Source organism: Procambarus clarkii, chromosome 56, assembly GCF_040958095.1.
Source record: "Procambarus clarkii isolate CNS0578487 chromosome 56, FALCON_Pclarkii_2.0, whole genome shotgun sequence".
Classification (NCBI taxonomy): domain Eukaryota; kingdom Metazoa; phylum Arthropoda; class Malacostraca; order Decapoda; family Cambaridae; genus Procambarus; species Procambarus clarkii.
The window spans coordinates 17,198,499-17,210,619 of record NC_091205.1 but is presented as its reverse complement, the minus strand read 5'-3'; the positions used below and the strand labels follow the sequence as shown (position 1 = coordinate 17,210,619).

The window sequence follows — 12,121 nt, the reverse complement described above, 5'->3', positions numbered from 1 at the left end:
TTGTGGTTGTAACTGTGCACTGTGTTAGATAATGTTCCAGTGGTCTGTTGTGGCTGTAACTGTGCACTGTGTTAGATAATGTTCCAGTGGTCTGTTGTGGCTGTAACTGTGCACTGTGATAGATAATGTTCCAGTGGTCTGTCGGGCATTTCTCCACAGTGTTGACATTTCCTCTCATCTTCCGGAACCTGTAAGCCTGTTTCCCATGCACATGGGTATCCAAGCCTGATGCGATGTAAGTGTACTTCTGTTGCTCTACTGCTCCCTTTCATCAAACTAAGTGGTTCGTAGTTGGTTGAATTCTTGTACCAACCCGCAGATCCTGATGTTGTAACTGCTGTGTTGCGGTCACTGTACATCTTTTGTATTTGCTCTATTTCTAATTACTTTCTTAATCTGTGATAGACTCTGTGGTATGTAAATGTCTACATTTCATCTCTTAGATGCAAGTTTTGCAGCTTCGTCTGCAATGTTATTTCCTATTATTCCCACATGACTTGGCACCCAATTGATGAGTACCCGACGGCCTTCACGTTTGAGTGTTTGCATTAATGATATGACATTTGTGATCAGATGGATGTTATCACATATGTGTTCTTGTTGCAATGTTTCAATGGCAGTTCTCGAATCTGTATGTATGATAACATGTTGTCGGTGTACAGCAAGAGGTTACAAAAAATGATGCAGGCCTACAACAGCCGGAAGAGCATAGGCCTATATTACTATCAGGCTGTAGTGAACACGGTGAGAGGAGAGATGCTACTATATCGACCTCTCTCATCACAGTTACACCCACGCACCTCTTAGCCATTAGATCCGGGTCATTTGTCAATCAGGGGCCAGATTCACGAAGCAGTTACGCAAGCACTTACGAATCTGTACATCTTTTCTCAATCTTTGGCGATTTTGTTTACAATTATTAAACAGTTAATGAGCTCCAAAGCACCAGGAGGCTGTTTATAACAATAACAACAGTTGATTGGCAAGTTTTCATGCTTGTAAACTGTTTAATAAATGTAACCAAAGCCGTCAAAGATTGAGGAAAGATGTACACGTTCGTAAGTACTTGCGTAACTGCTTCGTGAATCTGGGCCCAGGTCCTGGTCGTCTGAGTGTCCCTCCCGGGTGTGTGTATAATTTCGTAAACAAATCAAGGCCAGACGATTTGTCGAGGAGGCAGATAAATACTATAAACTCCTTATTAAGGGTGATGTTAGTATTCATTGACATGATTGCCTAAACCATCATGACAGAGAAGCGGACGCTGGATGATTATCTCTGCTAGAGAATGATAACCTCTGCTAGAGAATGATAACCTCTGCTAGAGAATGATAACCTCTGCTAGAGAATGATAACCTCTGCTAGAGAATGATAACCTCTGCTAGAGAATGATAACGTCTGCTAGAGAATGATAACCTCTGCTAGAGAATGATAACGTCTGCGGTGAGTTATTGATTCTGTGAAGTGCGTTGTCATCAGTGCGGAAGGAGACCACTAAGCCCAGCTACAGGAGAGCTGTAGGCCTACTTGATTCATCTAGGCCTATTCTTTGACCTACTCCCCCAACCTCATCTTACTCATACAGCCGAGCCAATCCAGTGGCTCGGCTGAAGGACAATGATGTAATAGCAGTATCGGAGACTAAAATAACGTTAATAATTACTGATGCAATATTACCCAGATTATCATATTAGGTAAGAGGAAGTAGTAATAGGTAAAAGTGGACGAAAAGTGCGATACTGTTGCTTCATTCGAACATGGCTTTTGAAATGCGTGATATTAAGGAGGAAAACAATTACCCGACAATTCTCCGGGAAGTGTTTAATGAAGGGAGAAAATGTGGTGTTGTCGGGGGTTTACAACCCCCATAGAAAACCAAACAGGAAAGCATACGACAAAGTTCTCATGTACATATTCTTCCCTTACGGCAGGAATATTACATAAAGACTGAGGGCAAAGATGGTAGTAATGGGGCACTTGAGTCATCTCCAAGTTGACTGCGAGACAATGGACCCGAGAGAGAGAGGGGGGTAAAGGACATGGAGAGAAAAGCTGGTAGACGTAGAATCAAACAACTTTCCCGTACTGTGCTCGACTTTTGAAGGAAAACAAATGTAGAAGCGGAAACACAGAAGAAAATTGGGGAATTGGGAAGGGGAGAGAGATCACCAGGCAAGGCTAGACATGTTAAGTAATTAACAATAAATGGTGGTAAGCTGGAAAAATTATTTGGCAAGGTTAGAATGCTGTTCACTCCAGAGGAGGACAATGAGAACATCAAACAGGAACTACCCTCAGTTGCCTCTATTTTGCCATAGAATATTCAACACTAGAGGCTAAAGAGGGAGAGAATGAAAGCATGTTAATTATTAATATAACTGAAACGAAGGAGGACTATGATATAGGAAAATGGGGGTGGTATTTATTGGACATACTCCATGGGTGGTATATAGGACATACTCCAAGGGTGGCATATTGGACATACTCCAGGGGTGGCATATAGGACATACTCCAGGGGTGGCATATAGGACATACTCCAGGGGTGGCATATTGGACATACTCCAGGGGTGGCATATAGGATATACACCAGGGGTGGCATATAGGACATACTCCAGGGGTGGCATATTGGACATACTCCAGGGGTGGCATATTGGACATACTCCAGGGGTGGCATATTGGACATACACCAGGGGTGGTATATAGGACATACACCAGGGGTGGCATATAGGACATACTCCAGGGGTGGCATATTGGACATACTCCAGGGGTGGCATATTGGACATACTCCAGGGGTGGCATATAGGATATACACCAGGGGTGGTATATAGGACATACTCCAGGGGTGGCATATAGGATATACACCAGGGGTGGCATATAGGACATACACCAGGGGTGGCATATAGGACATACACCAGGGGTGGCATATTGGACATACTCCAGGGGTGGCATATAGGACATACTCCAGGGGTGGCATATAGGACATACTCCAGGGGTGGCATATAGGACATACTCCAGGGGTGGCATATTGGACATACTCCAGGGGTGGCATATTGGACATACTCCAGGGGTGGCATATAGGATATACACCAGGGGTGGCATATAGGATATACACCAGGGGTGGCATATAGGACATACACCAGGGGTGGCATATTGGACATACACCAGGGGTGGCATATTGGACATACACCAGGGGTGGCATATAGGACATACACCAGGGGTGGCATATTGGACATACACCAGGGGTGGCATATAGGACATACACCAGGGGTGGCTTCTGGAATTTAACCCACCCAGGGGTAAATCTATGAGGAAAACCATTCTTTACAGTGGTACAAAATGAGACAAATTCCTGTAGCAGGAAAGGAGAAAGAAAAAAAAAGACACAATCCCACTTAAATTGTGGAATTATAACATCCTCCACTTTACCACTTTTTTGTTTTGAGATATATACAAGAGTTGTTACATTCTTGTAGAGCCACTAGTACGCGAAGGGTTTCAGGCAGGTCCCTGGAATACGATCCCCGCCGCGAAGAATCGTTGTTACAACCAAGTACACATTTTACTGTTGAGTTAAACAGAGGCTACAGTTAAGGATTTGCGCCCAGTAAATCCTCCCCGGCCAGGATACGAACCCATGACCAAACGCTCGCGGAACGCCAGGCGAGTGTCTTACCACTGCACCACGGAGACTGGTAGTAGGGGTGCCACAGGGCAGCATCTTGGGACCTCTCCTATTTCTTATATACATCAATGATTTGCCAAATGTTTCTAACATTTTTAAACCTATTTGTAGACGATACTACCTTTGTTTATTCTGACCCTTCGCCCGCCCCCCCCACACACTAAATAATATTGTCAACAGTGAATTGAAAATAGTCCACTCATGGATGTTAACTAACAAACTTACACGAAACATAGAAAAAAACTTCTACATTTTATTTGCTAGCAAATCGTCCAATCAGATTCAATTTCAGATAATGTTAATATTACCAATAAACACAAAGGGGAGTTCCTTGGACTCAACTCCAAGCACCCACATACAACACATCTTGAGTTTATCTTGAGGTTATCTTGAGATGATTTCGAGGCTTTAGTGTCCCCGCGGCCCGGTCCTCGACCAGGCGTCCACCCCCAGGAAGCAGCCCGTGACAGCTGACTAACACCCAGGTACCTATTTTACTGCTAGGTAACAGGGGCATAGGGTGAAAGAAACTCTGCCCATTGTTTCTCACCGGCGCCCGGGATCGAACCCGGGACCACAGGATCACAAGACCAGTGTGCTGTCCGCTCGGCCGACCGTCTCTCTGCACATAGCCAAATAAGACTCAAAAACGGTCGGTATACTCTTTAAAATCAGATATTATATTCCCCACTCTGCTCTCCTCTCATTATACTACGCACTAATCTATCCCTATCTTACATACGGTATCTGTGCATGGGGCTCAACCACTACAAATTACCTCTATTTTTTTAAACTACTATTTTTTTCCACATCACACACACACCTCAGGAAGCAGCCCGTGACAGCCGACTAACTCCCAGGTACCTATTTGCTGCTAGATAACGGGGGCATAGGGTGAAAGAAACTGCCCATTGTTTCTCGCCGGCGCCTGGGATCGAACCCGGGACCACAGGATCACGTATCCAGCGTGCTGTCCGCTCGGCCACCGCTCCCCCCATAACTGTGTGCGTGTATTCACCTAGTTGTGTTTGCGGGGGTTGAGCTTTGCTCTTTCGGCCCGCCTCTCAACTGTCAATCAACTGGTGAACAGATTCCTGAGCCTATTGGGCTCTATCATACCTATATTTGAAACTGTGTATGGAGTCAGCCTCCACCACATCACTGCCTAATGCATTCCATTTACTAACTACTCTGACACTGAAAAGTTCTAATAACTCTATGGCTGATCTGGAATGCTCATCCCTAAGTGAATGATCACTTCCAGTTTGTCTATTTTCCAATGAGGGTTTTAGATCACTGTATGCCGCCTATGTGAGGTCCCTTGATTGTTTCAAGCGTAGGTTGGACATGTACATGAGTGGGATTGGTTATAAATAGGAGCTGCCTCGTATAGGCCAATAGGCCTTCTGCAGTTACCTTTATTCTTATGTACCTATACACTCTGGAAGATCATATACAGAGAGTAGACTCATTCCTCTCATGTTTGCTGATGATGGCAAAATTATGAGAAGGATAACAGTTAACAAATGGCTGTTAGAGTTTAACCTGAGCAAATGTAAAATAATGAAAATGAAAACACATACGTGTCTACATGTGCGCGCTTGTGTGTACGCGCGCGTGCATGCATGCACGCGCGCGTACGTGAATGAGGTGTGAGTGACACGCATGAGGACGCTCGTTCACTCATGCGTCAGGAGTGACTCACACTCTGGTGAGTTACCGACCACCAAATTACTCTCAGCTGGTAATGAGTAACCTCCCCCCCTCCTCCCCCCTACCCACAAAAACACAAACCCCGAGCTAAAAAAAAAAAAAAATTAAAAACTCACACATTCCACCACCCTCTTATCCCACCTTTGTTTTTTATATATAATTTGCATACATAAAAACACCTTAAACTCTGTGGGAATCGCCGAACCCGCCTGGAAAAGCTTTTAGGTCCGTCGACGCTGTGGGTGGGTGGGTGGGTGGGTGGGCCGGAGGATGTGTGGGTGGGGGATTGTGGGAGTGGGTGGGGGGTTGTGTGGGGTGGGGGTGACAATAATCACCCCCCTGACCACCTCACCTGTCACCCAGCCCTCAGGTGTTCGTTCACACACACTCAACTTCGGTCACCTCACCTGTCTTGAGGTGGCTGAGAGAGAGAGAGAGAGAGAGAGAGAGAGAGAGAGAGAGAGAGAGAGAGAGAGAGAGAGAGAGAGAGAGAGAGAGAGAGAGAGAGAGAGAGAGAGAGAGAGAGAGAGGAACAAAAAGAGGGCCCTCGGCCCTCTGCGGAGGCCAGGCCGAAGGCCCCCTGCGCAGGCCTGACCGAGGGCCCCCTGCGCTGGCCTGGCCGAGGGCCCCCTGCGCTGGCCTGGCCGAGGGCCCCCTGCGCAGGCCTGGCCGAGGGCCCCCTGTGCAGGCCAGGCCGAAGGCCCCCTGCGCAGGCCTGGCCGAAGGCCCCCTGCGCTGGCCAGGCCGAGGGCCCCCTGCGCTGGCCTGGCCGAGGGCCCCCTGCGCTGGCCTGGCCGAGGGCCCCCTATGCAGGCCAGGCCGAGGGCCCCCTACGCAGGCCTGGCCGAGGGCCCCCTGCGCAGGCCTGACCGAGGGCCCCCTGCGCAGGCCAGGCCGAAGGCCCCCTACGCAGGCCTGGCCGAGGGCCCCCTGCGCAGGCCTGGCCGAGGGCCCCCTGCGCAGGCCTGGCCGAGGGCCCCCTGCGCAGGCCTGGCCGAGGGCCCCCCTACGCAGGCCTGGCCGAGGGCCCCCTGCGCTGGCCTGGCCGAGGGCCCCCTGCCCAGGCCAGGCCGAGGGCCCCCTGCGCAGGCCAGGCCGAGGGCCCCCTGCGTGAAGCAGTGCGTCAGATGAGACTATACGCGTGACACTATATGATTAAGCACGAACGGAACACCACGCGGTTATAACGAACGCTTCTTATATAACCACGCGGCTATAACAAACGAACTGTAAATTATATCCCGCTATTACCAAGTTTTTTATACGTAAATTATGCAACTATCACTCATACGCCCAAGCTAATATACAACTTGCCCAAACGGTTCTGGTGTTACTCATCTCACACACGGGTGTTTAAAGCATTTCTTTTGTTGAAAAAATGTTTATAATTGTTAATATAAACTTAATATAAAATGATCTTGAAGAGAGTATTTGTGTAAGGGATCAGAATAAACATTTCTTCTCAGCTAAAGGGGCGATTCTCTTTTGTTTTTCCTATGATCACTCAAGCGCAATGTTTATACACACTTAGCTCCGTAAGTTTACGCCCCGCTCCTGTGCCAGGTAAGTCCACTACGGGGTCACCATAGCCCGTGCTACTTGCCTCGCTCCTGTGCCAGGTAAGTCCACTACGGGCTCACCATAGCCCGTGCTACTTGCCTCGCTCCTGTGCCAGGTAAGTCCACTACGGGGTCACCATAGCCCGTGCTACTTGCCCCGCTCCTGTGCCAGGTAAGTTCTCTACGGGCTCACCATAGCCCGTGCTACTTGGAGCTTGTTCAGAGTAGCTGAATCTATAACAACAACATCCGTAAGTTTCCGGATCTTTGACAAGTTTAAATGAAGTAGTATGACTGTTAGAAATTATATTTAATAATTTCTCTACTGCAAAGGGTCGTACATATAATGGAGAGTACTTTAAATCCTGGGGCCAGATTCACGAAGCAATTACGCAAGTACTTACGAACCTGTACATCTTTCCTCAAACTTTGACGGCTTTGGTTACATTTATTAAACAGTTTACGAGCATGAAAACTTGCCAATCAACTGTTGTTATTGTTATAAACAGCCTCCTGGTGCTCCGGAGCTCATTAACTGTTTAATAATTGTAAATAAAGCCGCCAGACATTGAGAAAAGATGTGCAGGTTCGTAAGTGCTTGCGTAACGCCTTCGTGAATCTGGACGGTATTTAGGACTAAAGTATTGTTGGTTAGGGAGTATAAGCTATTGTTAGGCCTCAATAGGCCTCCAGAGGTCGATATTGGCCTATACTCAACTAATTCCCAGCTTCACCCCAAATACCCAGCTCCACCCCTATTACCCAGCTCCACCCCTAATACCCAGCTCCACCCCTAATACCCAGCTCCACCCCTAATACCCAGCTCCACCCCTAATACCCAACTCCACCGCTAATACCCAGCTCCACCACTAATACCCAGTTCCACTCCTAATACCCAACTCCACCCCTAATACCCAGCTCCTCCCCTAATACCCATTTCCACCTCTCTCTCTCTCTCTCTCTCTCCTCCCCACCGAAAATCCCCCTTCCTAATCCCCTCCACCCCCCCCCACCCCATTCAAGAACTTCAACGAAACAATCTGACACGAGACGAAGTTCTCACGTTCTCTCCCACAGGCTAATGTCCAACCTGTTATGTCTTGGGGGCGTTGGCAGTTGCCTAAGTGTCACGTCTTAATTATTAGACGCGAGCGGGTGGCGCAGTCTTTCTTGACAGATCGCCGCTGCCAGTCATTAGAAGGACTCCTGTTTTTAAAAGTGTCACACACAGTCATTTGGGACGCCAGTTTAAGTGAGGGGGGAACTGGTGGTATGAAATGGGATCAGTCAGCCGGCTGCGGGATGGCTTTGAAGTGTGGGGGTTGAGAGCTCTTAACTTTAATGGCTACCTAATAGCGCCATCAAGATGTGTTTCGTTAGAATGAGCTGCTGTTATCGCTGTAATTAGTTATTAATTATTATTATTATTTATTAAATTAATAATTGTATCATTTTACTGATATTTATCACATTTTGACTCTTGCTTTCATTTGAGGTATTTTTTGTATTCTTTGCTTTATCGTAATATTTTTGTATTTATCGTAACATCATTTTTACATTACGCTTATAAGTGCGGGAGCCTGGCTGTAGAGCGATTGCCGGATCGTGTTCCAGGGAAAACAAATAGAGTAACGTTTAAACTTGAGCTCTAAGAAGGTAAAGCTCTAAGCCTGCTCGTAAGATGAAGTGAGGGACGGGAGATCTTAAGACCTCAAAAAGTATGATTTAAGACCTCAAAAGTATGATTTAAGACCTCAAAAGTATGATTTAAGACCTCAAAAAATTATTTAAGACCTCAAAAGTATGATTTAAAACCTCAAAAATCTGATTTAAGACCTCAAAAATCTGATTTAAGACCTCAAAATATGATTTAAGACCTCAAAAGATTTAAGGCCTCAAAAATATTTTTTAAGACCTCAAAAGTATGATTTAAGACCTCAAAAATATAATTTAAGACCTCAAAAATATAATTTAAGACCTCAAAAATATAATTTAAGTCCTCAAAAATATAATTTAAGACCTCAAAAATATAATTTAAGACTTCAAAAATATGATTTAAATCTTCATTTGAAAATTATTTCAATTTTGGTGTAAAATTTTTTTATTTACCACCTTGTACCCTTGCTAAACAAAAAACAAACAAAAAATCTTTCCAGCCCTAATGTCAACAAAAATATTAGTTCACAGCCAAGTCCCAAAAAATATTATTTCATACCTCATTTATGTATTATTTAATTTCTAAAAATAAGATAACTTCAAACCTCATTTCCAGAAATTTCCTATTTCAACACCTTGGTGCCTTCAAGATTTTTAATTTTTTTTTTACAGGTGATCAATTGAAATCTTGGCAGGGGATATATATTTTTTTTCCTAAAACAAATAATGACATTGAAGATTTAAAAAAAGATTTATTAAATACGTTTTTTGTCAGTTTAAATTTCACTTGGGTTTAAATGTTACAAATGAATTACTATTTTTTCTTTATGATCAGATCTCAAATATCATTATCTTGCAAAACGACTATTAGTCAATCCAGGCATGAAGTCTTTTCTCTCACATTTTCGACTTAAAAAGTCAAAATGAATTTCAAATTTTGCTGCAAATCATCATTATTTGTAATATACAAAAATCCCTTCTAGAGATTAGAGAGAGGGGGGGGGGACCTGTAGCCTAGGGGGGGGGGGATACAATTCAATACAAAAATACAGCTACAAGCATGCCTAGTTGTTAGGCTTATATAGAGATCAAGATGAAATTAAGTGTTTGGACACATATACATGGACACACATACATGGACACATACTAGAGCATTACATCTTAAACTGTAACCCATATTCGAGCCATTTAGGGATTAACCCTTTAATCTTTTCACAAGGGCAAGACCCTTTGTCTCCTCTCTAATCCTTCTTGCGCTACCGCTCACAGGATAAGTACGGGGTGCACAATAAATAAATACATCAGAGGGGAAACTCTAGGTTTTATCTTTCCTTTGTTAAATAGTTTAAAAGTTACGTTACTAGTGCAAATATAGATGTTTACTAACAACGACCAGTAGCAGTTTTTGATTTAATTAGATTGGGTAATAGGATACACGTGTTTACGATTAGTAATACCATGATTTAATACCCAATCCTCGTCTCTACTTCTCTACCAACAAGCCCATTCCCTCCCTACCTTTATGTCTGCCTACCAGCTTGCCTTAATACATAGCTTTCATCTACCTAAGGGAGCCGGTCGGCCGAGCGGACAGCAGCACGCTGAACTTGTGATCCTGTGGTCCTGGGTTCGATCCCAGGCGCCGGCGAGAAACAATGAGCAGAGTTTCTTTCACCCTATGCCCCTGTTACTTAGCAGTAAAATAGGTACCTGGGTGTTTTAGTCAGCTGTCACGGGCTGCTTCCTGGGGGTGGAGGCCTGGTCGAGGACAGGGCCGCTGGGATACTAAAGCCCCGAAATCATCTCAAGATAATACCTACCTGCCTGGGTAGTTTACCTAAGCCTATCATCTTACCTAACAGCTTACCTATATTTGCCAAGCAAGCAGCAATCAACCCAATTACCGAGCACCCCCCCCACCCACCTATCTACCGATTTAACAATCTATCTACCAATCTACTTACCTGTCGGAGCGCAATCGTCTCATCGTCTACGCAGTTGGACCAGAGACACAGACAACTGGAATTGAAATAAGTTTATTGAGGTATAAATACACACAAAGGGATCCCATGTGCACACATGGGATACACATTTATGTGTGTATCCCATGTTATTAATATTATATATATATATATATATATATATATATATATATATATATATATATATATATATATATAATGTCGTATCTAGTAGCCAGAACGCACTTCTCAGCCTAATATGCAAGGCCCGATTTGCCTAATAAGCCACGTTTTCCTGAATTAATATATTTTCTCTAATTTTTTTCTTATGAAATGATAAAGCTACCCATTTCATTATGTATGAGGTCAATTTTTTTTTATTGGAGTTAAAATTAATATAGATATATGACCGAACCTAACCAACCCTACCTAACCTAACCTATCTTTATAGGATAGGTTCGGTTAGGTAGCCGAAAAAGGTAGGTTAGGTTAGGTTAGGTAGGTTAGGTAGTCGAAAAACAATTAATTCATGAAAACTTGGCTTATTAGGCAAATCGGGCCTTGCATAGTAGGCTGAGAAGTGCGTTCTGGCTACTAGGTACGACATATATATATATATATATATATATATATATATATATATATATATATATATATATATATATATATATATATATATATATATATATATATAACTGAAAACTCACACCCCAGAAGTGACTCGAACCCATACTCCCAGAAGCAACGCAACTGGTATGTACAAGACGCCTTAATCCACTTGACCATCACGACCGGACATAATGAGGTGATAGCCGAGGCTATATGAACCACCCCACCGCCGGCACTCGGATAGTTATCTTGGGCATAGCATTTTACCAAATCACCTCATTCTTTGGGGCACACGTGAGGAACACAAATGCGAACAAGCCTGAATGGTCCCCAGGACATATGCAACTGAAAACTCACACCCCAGAAGTGACTCGAACCCATACTCCCAGAAGCAACGCAACTGGTATGTACAAGACGCCTTAATCCACTTGACCATCACGACCGGACATAATGAGGTGATAGCCGAGGCTATATGAACCACCCCACCGCCGGCACTCGGATAGTTATCTTGGGCATAGCATTTTACCAAATCACCTCATTCTTTGGGGCACACGTGAGGAACACTTGGGCTATGCCCAAGATAACTATCCGAGTGCCGGCGGTGGGGTGGTTCATATAGCCTCGGCTATCACCTCATTATGTCCGGTCGTGATGGTCAAGTGGATTAAGGCGTCTTGTACATACCAGTTGCGTTGCTTCTGGGAGTATGGGTTCGAGTCACTTCTGGGGTGTGAGTTTTCAGTTGCATATGTCCTGGGGACCATTCAGGCTTGTTCGCATTTGTGTTCCTCACGTGTGCCCCAAAGAATGAGGTGATTTGGTAAAATGCTATGCCCAAGATAACTATCCGAGTGCCGGCGGTGGGGTGGTTCATATTGCCTCGGCTATCACCTCATTATGTCCGGTCGTGATGGTCAAGTGGATTAAGGCGTCTTGTACAT

General features: G+C 44.6%; 1 protein-coding gene across 1 annotated transcript in view; it reads right to left on the bottom strand.

The window, feature by feature from the left end:
* LOC138353092 (uncharacterized) overlaps positions 1–10,631 on the bottom strand; it is a 78,751-nt gene extending 68,120 nt beyond the window's left edge. The window contains exon 1 of the mRNA XM_069305781.1: positions 10,575–10,631. Coding sequence (XP_069161882.1) covers positions 10,575–10,597 — 23 coding nt within the window. The 5' untranslated portion in view covers positions 10,598–10,631. The remainder of the gene's footprint in view (positions 1–10,574) is intronic.
* Between the last annotated feature and the right edge of the window lie 1,490 nt (positions 10,632–12,121).